Below are 16,659 nucleotides of genomic sequence, written 5' to 3'. Positions count from 1 at the left end.
AGAGAGGTAAATGGAAAGACTTGTTATAATTGGGTTCAAAATATCAATTTCTTAAATATAAGATAAGGAAGATATGATTAGACAGCACTTTGTCTAAAAAAAGTGAGGTTTTAAAGAATTAAAAACCCAATTTGAGTTAAATGGAATGATGGAAAAAATGGAAATGTGATTTTGGGCTACATCAAGAGAAGCATAGCTTCCAGGAATAAGATAATAGTCTACTTATACAGTCAGATCACATCTGAAATTTTATATTCAATTCTGGGTACAACAGATTAGGAAGGGCATTAATAAACTGTCCATTAGTAAAATATCCAGAGAAGGTAACCAGGGTGGTAAAAGGCTTAGATGTTGGAATGTTTAACTTGGAGAAGACCCAAGAGAGATTTGATATTTAGGTTATTAGTATTTGAAGTCTGTCAAGTAAAAAAAGGATTTGGCCCATAAGGAAGAACCTAGAGCAAATAGTTTTAAGATGAAAAAGGCAAATTTAGGCTTGCTATTACAGAAAAAAAAACACTTCAGACTTCTATTAGAGCTCCCTCAAAATGGAGTGGACTGCATCAAGAAGTAGTGATTTTTGTCCTTGCTAGAGGTCTTCAAGGAGAGACTAGAGAACCATTTGTTAGATGTGTTATAATAGCCATTACTTTTTGGTATTGCAGAAACTAATAAAACTAGATGAACTCTGAGGTCCCTACCAACCTTAAATTTTGTGATTCTATGATCAAAGACTTAGAGCTATGGAATCAAACTCAAATAGAAATGAATCCTAGTGAACAGCATATTGACTTAGAAAACCACAAATTAACATTTATATTTGTACAGTAGTTTTGTTTATTTTCTAAACATTTCCTAATTACATTTTAATCTGAATTTGGTTGCTCTTAAGAATTTTTTAGGCCATCTAGCAGCTATAGTTGAATTTGATACCTCTGACTTAGAGGATATAAAGTATTCCAAATGATGGCAGCAGTTGGGGATGTTGTAGAGAATACAGTTGGCATCTCTTTCTTATTCTTTTTCTCTATGGAGATTTAATCAGCCACACTGTTACACTATTAGTTTGTTCTTTTTAGCCCAAGATTCTTGGGATCTACATGGTCCCCTCTTCTGTTGCTTTTGGAGTTTATATCAAATGAAAAGTTAGGAGTAAAATTACAAAAACTCATTGCTCCCCTTTAGGAACATTCCTTATATTTAAGCAGAAGTTTGGTTCTCTCTGCCCTGCTTTAAATTTATGCTCATTTCTAGGCAAAAGTTCAGAAAGCATTTTTATATGACAATTACCAGGTTGAATTACCAATCGTCATTTTTAATTCTCTGGAGAACATCACTACTTAGCTATCCTAGAATATTTTAAATGCAACCTGTCTACAATTAAATATGCAGTTCACTAGGATTCATTTCTATTTGAGTTTGATTCCATAGCTCTAAGTCTTTGATCATAGAATCACAAAATTTAAGGTTGGTAGGGACCTCAGAGTTCATCTACTTTTATTAGTTTCTGTAATACCAAAAAGTAATGACTATTATAACATATCTAACAAATAGTTCTCTAGTCTCTCCTTGAAGACCTCTAAAAGAAATGTTTAGATAAAAGAAATGAGCAGATTCTATTATAATGTCTCTTACTGGATAGGCATGGCAAAAGAAAATTAGAAAGAACAACCTGGTTGGTTTGTTTTATTTTACTCAGTTCTTGAAGAAGCAAATAGAACCAGTAGTTTCTATTTATGTCTTTGCTACTCAGATGTCCTGCTAGCATTTTAACATTCAACCTGTCCTAAACCGAGGTCATTATCTTTCTTCCTTAACCTATTTCTCTTCTGACAAGAGGTCTATAACAGGACCATTTATGCATTATGCGATCTTTGTACCTGTGACTTTCCTCTCCTTCACATCTCACATCTAATCAGTTACCAAGTCCTGTTGATTCAGCCTCTGCAACCTTTCTTTACATCTATCCCTACCTTTATATTTCAATTTCCATTATCCTGATATATTGTCTTATTAACATTTACCTGGAATACTGTAATAGTGTAAATAGATTTTTTCACCTCCATTTCCTTGCTCACATAACTTGTCCAGCCATTGTCCAATTTATGGACTTCTCCTTAGTTTCCAATTATTTGTTTCCACAAAAAAGAAATTGTTTCTAGTATGAATTATAATATAACTATTTTTGTGTGCATATGGGTACTTTTCCTTTTTCTTTAATCTCTTTGGAATATAGACCTCATAGTGGTATTGTGTGTGCATAGTTTAATAGCCTGTTGGGCATAGTTCCAAATTACTTTCCAAAATGGTTGAACCAGTTTACTGTTCGACTAAGGGTTATCCCCAAACCCCTCCAAACTCTTTTCATTTTTCTTTTTTTTTGTCAACTTAGTCAATCTTATGGATGTGAGGTGAGACTTTGGAATTGTTTTAATTTGAATTCCTCGTTATTTGTAATTTAAAGCATTTTTATATGACAATTACCAGGTTGAATTACCAATCATCATTTTTAATTCTCTGGAGAACATCACTACTTAGCTATCCTAGAATATTTTAAATGCAACCTGTCTACAATTAAATTCATCATTTCTTCTCTCTGGCCCCAAGTAATAAATTGCCTAGTTTTCTTGATTTTAGCTTGACAGTATCTTTTACACATAGGCCTTCCATTCTTCCATGATTACTACTACCAGAGACTAATTCTATTGTTTAAACCCTGACTTTAGGTTCTATCCTCTTAAAACTATAGAATTTATTTAATGCACAAAGCTAATCACATCATTACTCTGCTCAGTAAGTTTCAATGGTTCTTTTTTTATCTACAAAATAAATTTCTTAGTTTGGCATTTAAAGCCACCCACTATATGGCTCAAAACAATTTTTCTAGGTTCATTTCATACTCTCCCTTTTTGTATTATTGAAATTTTCTAATGTCAACTTGGACAATGGGTGATGAAATGGATAGAGTTCTGGGTCTGGAATCAGGGAGACAAGTTCAAATCTGGCCTCAGATACTTATTAGCTCTGTGACTCTGGGCAAATCATTTAACTCTTTCTACCTTACTTTTCTCATCTGTAAAAGGAGCTGGACAAGGAAATGACAAACCACTCTAGTATCTTTGCAAAGAAAACTTCAAATGGGATCATGAAAAATTGGCCACAACTGTTGGTGTTTTTCTTCTTTATAATATAAGAATGGTTTTCTCTGGGAGAAAGCAGGTTTTCTTGGGGAGGTTTTCTGGAGGCAGTCTTGGTTTTAGTTGAAAGTAAATAATCACCCAAAATCGCAACCAGCTGATAAAAGTTCAGATCTTTTGTGTCCTTCAATATAGCCCGGTTAGCTCAGAAGCCTATCTCTCTGCGTGGTTCCAAGAGCTCTTGCAGCTTTGTCTTTGGCTTCTGCCTCTGTTTTCTTCAGCCTCCAGCCAACACCAAAGTGGAAGATGCAATGAATCTCTCTTGCCTTGAAGAGAGGACTTGTGCGCTTACTCCCAGAGTGCTCCTCTCCGACCCCAGTCAATGTTCCAGAGAAATTCTTCTAAGCTCTAAGAGCTTCCTCCATATATATGATCTCCCAAAGGTTAACTCCTCCTTCTGGAGGCAGGGCTTAAGGGAGGTGTACATTCGGATATCTCATACAAACCGTGTAAACTCCAATGAGTACTTAAATATTTCTTGCTTCTAAGAGCTCTCTAAAGGTGTGAACACAAGCATTGTTTCTATCAGTTGTACTTAGTGGATCTTGTTTCAAGTTCTGGCCCAAAATATCTCCTTCTAAGATCAAATCAATCATATTGAACCATGCTAAATTAGATAATTATTGTCTCTATCAAGTCTAATGGCTTAACGGTTTGTAAAGATTCCAACACACAACTAAAATGATTGAATAGTAACAAATGAATGACCTTATATTATTTCAACTTTATTATAGTTTATATATTCCATCTTCTCTAGTAGATGGTAAGTTCCTTAAAGGTAGGGATCATGTCAATTTTTTTTACACACACACACACACACACACACACACACCCCTCTCATTTCCTAGAATAGTGACGTATTTTACAAGTGTGTTTAATCAATATTGAACTGAATTCACTAAAAGAGTATAAAACTAACCTCCAGTCATATATATTCATATATAAATTCCAGATTTATGTATGCTGAAGTTTTCCTTGTTTTCTTCCTTTTCTGGTTCTATCCAGTCTTCTATCCAGTCTTGGCAATATAATCAACTGGATAATAAATAAAAAGTAGGAATTCTCTTGAGCACCAAAATTGGAGGTCCCCAGTCTGAGTCTCATCTGAAGCTTTGTTCCATGATTTTAAATTTTTGTTCCAATGATTTTTAAAAGAATAATAGTCAGTGACATGGCAAATGGACTGGTTCCTTGGAATTAATCTGGGGAGTTTAGGTGAGGAAATTTTGTAGAAGCTTATTCTTGAATCAATCTCCTAGAGTCCTAGTTTCAAAGTCTTCCTGAGAGAGAAGAGCACAAATGGGAATTACTCTGTGATAAATCTGTGATATATGTTTTGGCTAGAGGACTTTCTTCCAGCCTATCATTAACCTACAGAAAAACCTTGATTTGTTGTGTAGCCCCAGGGTCACCTAAGAATTACAAATATATGTGCATGTGAATGTGTATGGTGAAAAAGAATTAATCACCTTATTGAGGTCAACCTTCAATCTGTTCATTAGAATGGCCCTCAGGTAATATTTGTCATCTGTCACTGTCTGCTGGATGTTATGGGAGTCACCTGCCAGTGGTTTCTGGGGATCCAACTCAGACCAGCAGAATGGATCCCTTCTTGTGAGAGGATAATAATGATACAAGGAGACTGAGAAGCAGTTGCATTCTCTGACTTCTCTCCTCTTCCCTCTTGTCTCCAATTTATTTCATTTCCAATACACAAGCAACATTTCTGTCAGAAAAGGCTCATTTGCAATTCCTTCAGGGTTGTTATGATTCACAGCTGTGGAGTTTTTTGGAGAACTGAGCTGCCCCTTCATACTTAGGCATGGTCCTTAACTGGGATCATATTACTTTCAGTAGAATCTACCAGTGTTTATGCATCTCTGGCAAAGCCTCCAGTAGCCCAAAGTCACTTTCATGCCATAATGAGACATTGGAATAGGAATATTGTGGAGGACATATTAACAATTAGTTTATTTTGAATAGAACTCCATCTTTTCTATTACTATCTAACATCATTAAATAAATCAATTCCTTTACAAGGCATTTAGAGTAGTTTCCAGAGTTTGGATATCTTATTCAGTTGACTTTAGTGCCAGAGTTGGATCACACCTAAGTTTAAAGAAATGCAGTATTTCCTTCATTTTAAAGATATTGTCTTCAAAGAAATCCATAGATGAATAAGGATAAAAGAACAGAGATGTCTTTTAAGCTGAGACAGTGTTTAAGGCAGAAATAAAAGGAACTTGATCTTTTCTCATTCAAACACTTTTATTCTTCATTGCCACTTTTGAACATGTGCAACTTATTCTGGAGACCCTCTAGCTTTCCTCTTTTATCATCTCTTTTCCATTTCTCCCTTTCCTTACAATGCTCTTTAGATTTGGGAGATATGGGAGACACTGACAGGCAAAACGTGTTGGTACAGGAGTTAGGATTGGAGAATGGAAAGTAATTTCAACCCTTTTTTGGTACTACACTCACCTCATTCCCACCTCTGCCAACTACATTCTCAGTCAAGTGGCCCACCATGAAAAGTGTAATCTCATATCACTCTTAAATGGGGCTCTGCTATGTTTCCCACTAAATAGCAAACAGAATGAAATCACCACCTTTGACAAGAGCAAATGTAACCTCAATAGAAACCAAATATATACTGAAAAAAATTGGGGGGATTTGTATGAAAATATTTAAAGCATTCTGACAAATTTTTTTTCAGTTTCAAAAGTCCCACAATTATTACTTGATTTTATAGGACATTTTGCAAACAGTATTATCACTTGTTATTTGCCTTATATCTATATGATGAATTGGAAACCTTAGAATAGATTCAAAAGTAAATGTTTTTATTATTAAACTGGCTACCTTCCTTACTCATTGAAAAAGATTAAGAGGCAAGTACTTAATTGAATCAGTTTATATTTACACATCTGTCTCTTGCTAAAATTTATTATGTTGTTGAATATTTTTTATGTTATGTTACATTACATTAATTATATTATGTTACATTATATTATATTCTACAATACTATATATTTTTGGTCTTGTGATTCTATTTCCTAAGTATTATACTCTGAGGTCAAGACAATCATTGGTAAATCCGGGGTTCCCTTATCCCTACTGTTTCTCTTTTTAAAGAATAGATAAAACAAGAAATAATTTCTATGTCCTTTGTTAATAAAAAAAAAAAAGAAAGGAAAAATGAAATGAAGGAAGGAGAGAAGGAAGAGAGAAAGAAAAGAAGAAAAAAAGAAAGTTGTATCTTCAATAGGAGGATTCTGAGAAGATAAATGCTTATATCATGTACTTAGAGGTACATTGGTGTAACTTAGAGGTTCTGTAGATGTTTCAGTGCAGTTAAACTGCATTATCTTCTTAACCTCAACTAAAGAACATTTATTAATTTCCTAAATGATTGATCTATTCAGCAGGAGTAACTTATTCACCTGAAAATAATAATCATTATCAAGTTATCTAATCAACTACCTTTATAGATAATATTCAAATAGAGGTGACTCCATAAATACAATTAGAAAATGAACCCTAGGGGCAGCTAGGTGGTGCAGTGTATATAGAGCACCAGCCCTGAAGTCGGGAGGACCTGAGCTCAAATCTGGTCTCAGACATTTAATACTTCCTGGCTATGTGACCCATGGCAATTGCCTCAGCGCAAAAAAACAAAACAAAACAAAAAAACCCTAAATATTTGATCCTTATACTTCAATTACTACTTCCTCTCATTCCATCTCTTTTCCCCTCTCCAGGTAATGTGGAAGCTGCAATGGATCTTATCCTGATCAATTCCTTGCCCCTTGTCTCTGATGGTGAAACATCTCTCACCTGTATAGCCACAGGCTGGCGTCCTCATGAGCTTATCACCATAGGAAGAGACTTTGAAGCCTTGATGACCCAGCATCAGGAGCCCCTGGAAGTTACTCAAGATGAATCTAGAGAATGGGCTAAAAAGGTTGTGTGGAAGAGGGAAAAAGCTAGCAAGATCAATGGTGCATACTACTGTGAAGCCAAAGTCCGAGGAGAGTCCATAAAGATACGAACAATGAAGATGCGGCAGCAAGGTAATGGGATTTGAAATGATAGATAAATCAGGTACAACTAGACCTACATGAATTCAAACATTAACTGTTTTTGCAAAAGAAAACCATCAATTGGACATCAATATAAGATAGGAGAATAGTATAGAACAGAATAGTGTAAAGAAGATGTAATAGTTTAATATTTCCCTGACTTTTGGAACATCAAGATTCTTTTGGTTTTATCAGGGTGCTTGGTATTATTTCAGTTGATTAGACCTTTCTAAAAAGAATGTCTTCAGGGAAAAATCAACAAAATTAGTTAATATTAGAACTATTCATTTCAAAAATGTTCAAATTCATTCTCTGGCCTGATTCATTGCTTCCTAGAGAGTAGTTGTTTCCCATGGGTTATTATGATGGGTAGTCATGGCGGGAATAATTGAGAGGTGAAGAAAACAGTTGACTTTGGGAGAAATACATGCCAAGTGGAGATTTTTTGTCTTCCAAAAAAAAAAAAAAAGTCAGAACCTCGCCTAATTGATTATCAAGACCTAAAATGAAAGTATGCTCTCTAAATAAATTCTTTTGTTCCTTTAGAGTCACAGAACTGTTTGGGGGAAAATGGAAATTTCACAAGATAGCATAATTTATTAAGGTTTCTAATATGGTTTATTAGGGCCAACTATATAACTATATAATTAGAATATAGGAGCTTGAAGTCAAGAAAACCTGAGTTTCAATCCAGTCTCAGATACTTACTAGGTGTGTGGCCCTGAGAAGGTCATTTAATTTCTATTTGCCTCAATTTCCTCATCTATAAAATGAGGATAAAAATAGCACCTACCTTCCAGAGTTGTTGTGAGAATCAAATGAGATAATAATTGGTTAACATAGTGTCTGCTGCATGGTAAGATATAAAATTAGGTATGGTGTGGTATAAAGTTAGTATGGTAAAGTATAAAATTAGTTATTATTATTAATGATGATAATAATGAACATATAATATGTGCTACAGGTGAGTATAAAGTACATAATTAAATATCTGCATTTCCCTGCATTGCACTTACTTAAAAAGGAATATCTATGTGGAGCACATACCAATGTCTATTGGAAAAGATTATAGAACCATGGATTTAGAGCTAAAAGGAACCTTAGAGTCCATCTAGTCCAACCTTTTCATTATATACATGAAGAAACTGAGGTCCAGAAGTTAAAAAAACTTGCCAAAACCCTGAAAATTTTCCCAAGGTCATATGACTCGATTTTTCTTCCTTTTTTTTTTTTTTTTTTTTTTTTGACTCTAAGACTTCTTATAGATTTCTTTTCTTTCTAAGAGTATTTATTAACTAACTGAAAAATTCTAGGTTTTAATTGAAAGTACTTCAAATCAATTTTTAGGCAAAAGAGAATGCTATCTCTATAAATAAAGGTCAAGTTTCTTTTACAAGAAGATCACCTCTAAATGACATCAGGGTGAATGGGAAAAAGGCACAACAGAAATTCCCAGGAATGCAGCTATTCAGCACCAGGCTGAGAAGGAAAAGAGGTTGAGCAAAGGGATGTTAGGTGTGCCAAAGCCATCATAGTTGAAAATTCAGCTCTATTTTTTCCTTTCACATCTGTCACTTTGGTTTGGCTTGTGCAAAAAAGCTTGCTAAAGTTTCCATAGTTGCAGTGAAGAAATTCTGGGAGTTATATAACTATTGCTTTAATGAAAAAAGCTCAGAAATGTCAGATACCTGATTTTCCCAATTTCTTGGCTGATCATTAGTTAACAAAAGAACTTAGTCTTCTAATAATTGAATTACAAGTGAGAATTGGATCCTTTATATGTTCTATCCTAGAATCAGAAAATTTTACAGCAATTAGAAATCTTTAGAAATAATGTAGTCCATTTTAGAAATGTAGCAATCAGATTCTTGAGCAGTAAATTTATTTGTCCAAAGTCACATAGCTAGTTATTATGAGGAAGTAGCTAGATGGCAAAACAGAGTAGATAGAATTCTAGGCCTAAAGTTTAGAACACTTGAGGAAACTGAGATTCAAAAAGGTTGATGAGTTTTCTCTCCTGGGTGACACAATTAATTAGTCACAGGCTTCTGACTCTAAGACTAGTGAAGCTTAACTCCAGTGAGCAGTGGGACCATTAGAGATTATTTGTCTCCATCTTCCCAAATTGGCAATACGAGTTAGGTGGTAAATGGAATTCCCCCTCAATGCCCATTTTTAATGTGTCAGGAATTGCACTTGAGACACATGAAGATAACTGTGGATATAAAGATATGTGGATGTTTTATTTCATTTAATCACTGGCTACATTCAGAATTATGTAAAATCAATTCATTTTTTCATTTATTCATTAATGTATCACTTATTGTGTATAATGTGCTAGTTTAATAATTATGGGCCAGAACTTGAAACAAAGTATTAAGTCACTAGAGTTGATAGAAACAATGCTTATGTAATTGGTTCACACATTGGAGTTCACACCTTTGGAGAGCCTGTATAAACTGGGAGTCTCAACTAGACTTTGGGAGATTCACAAGTTCAGTGGAGGAGATTCACAAGTCACAGCTCCCACAATCCCACAATCCTCCTCTCGGAGGAGGAGTCAATCTTTGAGTTCATACCTTTAAGAGATCATATATAAGAAGCTCTTGAAGCCAGGAGTCAATTGGGGAGATTGAGAAGCCAGGAGTCGGACTTGAGCTAGAGGCAGAAGCTGCAGGAGCTAAAGGACTGGCAACAAGAGCTCTCAGAATCAAGGAGAGAGATAGGCCTCCAAGAAAGCTAACTGGGCTATTTAGGAAGAGACAATAAAGGACTGAACTTTTAACAGCTGGCTGCATTTGAGGTGATTATTACTTAGAACTGAACCTAAGGCTGCCTCCAGAAGCCCCCAAGAAACCTGCTCACAGAGAACAATTATATTCTAGAGAAGAGACCACTACAAATAATAAAGCAAAAACTGCATGAAAGTGGACAATAATGTATATTGGATATAAAAGAAAATTTCTAGGAAGATATCTTTACATATCTATGTAGCAAAATACTATAGAGAATTCAGAGCATATTAAATAATAACATGACAGCATATCATAAAGAACATGTTCCTGCTCACTGCTTAAGAAAATCCATTTGAAATATTCATATGCCAAATTGTCTTAAAATGACTTAGACACAATGTATCACATCAAAGTAGTCAATTATATTCAACCTAGATAACATGTTAAGGCAGCATGGTATAGTGTGGTGGAATACTGGACTTGGATCAGGAAGACCTGGATTCATATACTTACTGTGGCACTTGGGCAAATCATTTAGTTGTTTTAAGGTATTGGATAACTTTGCCTTTAAGGTTCCTTTCAACTCTAAGTCTAAGATCCTGTAACAATTTTGAAATTCAGGATTTAGGTGTCAGATTCCCAAATATACCTAAATGTCCACGTCCAGTGGAGCACAGGAACTTTGGCACAATTGTAGAATTTGTGTGTGTGTGTTTGTAGAAAGGTAAGAATAAGGGAACACACATTTATTAAGCTCTCACTACATGTCAAGCATTGTAAGCACTTTACAAATATCATCTCATTTGATCCTCACAATAATTCTATTATCATCCCCATTTTACAGTTAAGGAAATTGAGGTAGAAAGGGGTTAGGTGACCTGCCTGAGCTTATATAGAGACTGTCTGAGGCTTCATTTAAATTTAAATATTCTTGACTTCAAGTTCAGTGCTTGCTACCACCTGGCTACCTCTACTACTTGTGACACTTAAATAGCTGCTAGCATTGTATTATAATACTGGAAATGTTTAAAATACAGAGAAATTAAGAGTTTACTTCTTATAATTGAACATCTGGAAATAATTCAATATGCTTAAATTACTCTATTACCTATTGAAAATTGATATTAAATTTAAAATGTGTGAAGCAGCAGAATATAATAGAAAGGACATTAAATTAGAAATCAGAAGACTTGAGTTCAAAACTGCTATCAAGTCCATATGTATGCTGAGCCCATTCTCTTTTTTGGACTTTATAATATATTAATATATCTCTAGAGTCTCTTGTAGTTTTAGCATTCTATGATCTTATGAGATAAAGACCCATATATTAATTTATGGTACAAATATCAACTTGACACCATCAATACTTAGGAAATATTTAGGCTCTATTACAGAAGGTTGGAGGTTCTTGGGAAAAACTCCTTAGGAAAAAAAGAAAGAAGCCAAGAAAGAAGAAATCCCTCTGTTTTGGCTAAAATTCTGATTTGGTTGAACCTCCCTGTCTGTGAATATGGGTCTCGCATAATACAAAGTTAATGATACTTAAAATTTACCAAGTTAAAAATACATTGGAACAAAGCCCATTGGAAAATCTAGGTTCCTTTCTAGAATACAATATGTAGAGGAAAAAGGCCCATAGTAAATTAAACAACATTCATACAAAAGAGCAAATAATTTATTTATGTATTGTATTTCTTTTTTTTTAATTATAGTTTTTATTTACAAGTTATATGTATGGGTAATTTTACAGCATTGACAATTGCCAAACTTTTGTTCCAATTTTTCCCCTCCTTCCCCCCAGATGTCAGGTTGACCAATACATGTTAAAGATGTTAAAGTATAAATTAAATACAATATAAGTATACATGTCCAAACAATTATTTTGCTGTACAAAAAGAATTGGACATTGAAATAGTGTACTATTAGCCTGTGAAGGAAATAAAAAATGTAGGCGAACAAAAATAGAGGGATTGGGAATTCTATGTAATGGTTCAGAGTCATCTCCCAGAGTTCCTTCGCTGGGTGTAGCTGGTTCAATTCATTACAAATATCATCTCATTTGATCCTCACAATAATTCTATTATCATCCCCATTTTACAGTTAAGGAAATTGAGATAGAAAGGGGTTAGGTGACTTGCCTGAGCTTATACAGAGACTGTCTGAGGCTTCATTTAAATTTAAATATTTTTGACTTCAAGTTCAGTGCTTGGTACCACCTGGCTGCCTCTACTACTTGTGACACTTAAATAGCTGCTAGCATTGTATTATAATACAATTGGAACTGATTTGGGTTCATCTCATTGCTGGAGATGACCATGTCCATCAGAATTGATCATCATGTAGTATTGTTGTTGAAGTATATAATGATCTCCTAGTCCTGCTCACTTCATTCAGCATCAGTTCATGTAAGTCTCTCCAGGCCTTTCTGAAATCATTCTGCTGGTCATTTCTTACTGAACAATAATATTCCATAATATTCATATACCATAATTTATTCAGCCATTCTCCAATTGATGGATATCACTCAGTTTTCAGTTTCTGGCCACTACAAAGAGACCTGCCACACACATTCTTGCACATATGGTCCCTTTCCCTTCTTTAAGATCTCTTTGGGATATAAGCCCAGTAGAAACACTGCTGGATCAAAGGGTATGCACAATTTGATAACTTTTTGAGCATAGTTCCAAATAAGAGCAAATAATTTAAACAAAGCATATAGAAAGTACCAATGAAAATTCAATAGCTCAGACAGTTTTCTCATGAAATCAGCACTGAATCACAAATTAACAAAGAGAAATCTATATGGCACTTATTTAGTCCCTGTAGGGAGAGGCCCAGGCAAGCTTACCCCAGGAGCCATTCCCAGCTCCCACCATGTGCCTGACAAGCTTCTGGTTTGGTGGGATTTAAATAGCACAAGACCCAAGCCTTTTCACTGGATAGACTAAAAGGAAGTAATCATCCTTGACCAATGGTCACCAATGTTGTCTGCTTCCTGTGAGTCACATCAGTTCCTCTAATTTTTTGTCACTGGCTTAAGGTCTGACCTTCCAGCTTTGGGAATAGGGATCACATGACTTACTGAGAAAACTTCACCCAATCAGTCCCATTCACTTTTTAGTTCTTTTAGTCATCTTTAATCCAGTGTTTAGATTTGTTAATTCGAATAACCACAAGTAACCCATGTATTCAAAGTGATCAGGACATCTATTGTATTTGTCCTGTTCCATGTCACAGCCTGCACTTCCTCCCCTGAAATTGTTCTGTGGCCACAAGTAGAATTAAGCAAATCAGTGTTTCTGGATCACAGTTCAGATCCTTCTTCACCAGTAGAATAAAAGCAATTTGAAACACATCTTAGATTTGCAAAGAAGAACATATTAAATAACTATAAATTGTTTTCCAAGTCTATCCTTATAAATGTGAGAGGCAGGAAAGTGTTAAGAATGATTGCCTTTCCATTATAAATGGAATGAAGGGGCTGTGACTTAATCAAGCTCCCACAAATAGATGATCAAGCTTTTTTTTTTTTTTTTAATCATTTTTATTGTCCTATTCTGTTAACAATGAACTGGGAGACCAGAACGGGGTTATTTATCAAATGCTTCATATCATACAAATGAATCCAATGATTTAAATCTTAATATTACTCATATTGTACACAAAATGTCTTTTGTCTGTAGTAAACATAGTATTCATTTTGATACTTTTCTTTTTGGTTGTTGTTGAAGCTTCCTTCCTTCCTGATACATTAACTATGACTGTGAATAAAGGAGAATATGTGAATATTTCCTTCAAAAAAGTGTTAATGAAGGAAGAAGATGCAGTAATTTACAAAAATGGTAAGTAGGATTTTCAAATCTATTTTAAGTATTACAATGGGCAAAACAAAAACAAAGCCAAACCAAAAATATTACTATGGCAAACCTCCTGATGATTACCTCTTTACTTTCACAGATTGGGTATTAGTCCCAGACAAAATCCATAGCCTATTCCATATGTAACGTTTTACTGGTTTGGTAGAACTAATCAGTGGTTGTTTTTCATTAGTATACTGAGACATCATCAGTTGTCAAAATAGAATCTTTCTACTTTGCAATGTTTTCAATGATATGAAGTTACTCTTTCTACAAAGGTCCATCTTTTTTTTTTTTTTTAAACACTAAAAATATTCCGGTCATACTACAAAGTAAGAAGAACCAAAACTACTAATGACTCAAAGGATGATGGGAAAATGTATGGTAATTTATGATAAACAATCCTAGTGTTATGTTTATATCTCCAATTTATTTTAAGAAAGCAAAGAAAATTTTAATACTATAGGTTGATCCTCTACAAAGAATTTGATTAAAGAACAAAAATCATATGGGTTAAGAAGGTATAAGTGGATTTGATCTGTAGTGATCAAGTGCACTATGTGGAATAATTACATTTAGTGAGATTATGCTTAGATCTATGAGAGTATCAAAGATGTTTTTAACCAGCTTTTGTATTAGTATATGTTTTTTCTGAGGTTTTTATTTTTCATGGGGCGAGTTATTGGGGAAAGTACAAAAAGAGCAAAAAGAAAAAGAAAGAAAAGATTGCCAATGGAGTATTTTAGAAATACTCAAGAGAGAAGAGCAACAGAAAGTTCAGAAGAAAACAGACAAGCAGTGTTAGTACTATCACGTTAAATTTAATATACTTTTTTTTTTTTAGAAAAGGCAATTTATATAGAAAAAGAGAAAATTAAGATGAAACAATGTGAAAGACAAAAAGAAAAAGGGGATGAATGAAAAAGATTTTAGAAGAGATAGGATCAAGGGTACCAGTGGAAAGATTAATCAATATATAAAATAAATCAATGTATAAAATAAAAACCTCAGTAATAACATTATCTCTAGTGATAAAGCAGACAAGCAAAAAAAAGGCAGTTATTTAATTCTGTCAAAAATAGTTTCAAATTTGTTAAAAAACTTTCACTCATAAAATATATTTAGTCAGCACCTATGTATAGAGAGCACTGTGTTGGAGAAATTGCAAACTTTATATATGTTCTCTTTTCAGAGATCACAAAAAGGAAAAAAGGTAAGCTTAGTGTGAGTGAAAGGATGATAATAATAATAATAAGTTGTGGTTATAGAGTGAAATTTTAAAGTTCAAGATCTTGGAATTGGTAAAATCCATGGTATGATATGTATCTAAAGTGAAATGAAGATGAAGGTAGTGAGAGTGAAGTGGGTTGAAGAGTTAGATATAATCAGGTTACTTAATAGGATTACCAAGATGAATAGTGAAGACTATAAAAATGAAGTTAGGAGAAAAAAACCAAAGAGAATTGTATTAAAGATATTGAATTAATTAGAAATATGGTTGACAGTAGTTGACAACACTAAGGATAGGGAGAGCCTAACAGAAATGGATTGCACCATTCCTTTTTCAATTTTTTTTTTTTTTTTTTTTTTTTTTTTTTTGTATATGAAAATGCTCATCTGGTTTGATGTATATTTAGATCGGAATTTAAAAAAAATTATCTTAGGGAACTTTATTCTTGGTAGAGGAATAAGCAACTCAATATTCTTTCTTACCCATATCTACAAAATTATGTCAAATTTTTTATGAAGGGGTATATGACTTTTAAAGATCAAACCTGGGGAAGAGTCTGGAAAAGGTTAATGTTACTGCCTATTTTGTGTTCTACCAAATTGTTTTATGTTCCTCTATTCCCAGGATCTTTCATTCACTCAGTACCTAAGCATGAAGTACCTGATATGCTAGAAGTAAATGTGGTGAATACTCAGCCTCAGGATGCTGGTGTCTACTCAGCCAGGTACATAGGAGGAAATCTCTTCACCTCAGCCTTCACTCGTTTGATAGTTCGAAGTAAGTTCGTTGTTGACAAATGGCTTTGGGCAGTGTGAATTCAGTAGTTGTTTTCCTGACTGTTTCTAAAGTCTAGTTAAACATGATGGATTCATGTTGATAAGTCCTGCACAACTTTTCAAATTAATCAATTTTTCTTACTCTAAAAAGAGACATTAGAATCACAGATATGTTTCTTATGTGACTTAAGTTCTCTAACAAAAAGCAACAGGGATTGGTGTAATAGACAGAAATCTGGTTTTGAAACTAGGAAGACTTGGCTTCAAGTCTCATTTCTAATACATATTGAGTAGAGTGTGGACAAATGACTTAATCTCTTGTTGCTTTAGACAAATCTCTAAGATAATAAATTGCAGATAAGATGATGAAAGAAACTGTGATGAACTGTGAAACATTTTCCTTGTACAGAAACTGATGAAAAGAACTGTGGAGACTGAATGTGGATTGAAGCATACTATTTTCACCTTTTTTTTTTTTTTTTTGGTTTGCTTTTTTTTCTGTACTTTTTCCCCCTTTTGTTCTGATTTTTCTTTCACAATTTGACTAAAATGAAAATATGTTTAAAATAATTATACATGCATCAACTATAGCATATTGCTTGCTGTCTTGGAGAGGGGAGGGGTAAAGAAAGGAGGGAGAAAAAATGGAACTCAAAATCTTATCAAAATGAATGTTGAAAACTATCTTTATTTGTAATTGTAAAAATAAAATACTATTGAATTGTTTTTAAAATAGAAAAATATTTCAGCAAAAAAAAAAAAAAAAAAAATCACCAAATTC

At 33.9% G+C, this 16,659-nt stretch overlaps 1 protein-coding gene across 1 annotated transcript in view; it reads left to right on the top strand.

The window, feature by feature from the left end:
* Nucleotides 1-16,659, top strand: part of TEK (TEK receptor tyrosine kinase) — a 151,413-nt gene that overhangs the window by 22,928 nt on the left and 111,826 nt on the right. The window contains exons 2-4 of the mRNA XM_031943319.1: nt 6,959-7,270; nt 13,746-13,856; nt 15,727-15,879. Of these exons, the coding sequence (XP_031799179.1) occupies nt 6,959-7,270; nt 13,746-13,856; nt 15,727-15,879 (576 nt within the window). The remainder of the gene's footprint in view (nt 1-6,958; nt 7,271-13,745; nt 13,857-15,726; nt 15,880-16,659) is intronic.

Source organism: Sarcophilus harrisii, chromosome 1 (genome assembly GCF_902635505.1).
Source record: "Sarcophilus harrisii chromosome 1, mSarHar1.11, whole genome shotgun sequence".
Classification (NCBI taxonomy): domain Eukaryota; kingdom Metazoa; phylum Chordata; class Mammalia; order Dasyuromorphia; family Dasyuridae; genus Sarcophilus; species Sarcophilus harrisii.
Note: the sequence above shows the minus strand (reverse complement) of the source record. Positions and strands in the feature narration are given on the sequence as shown.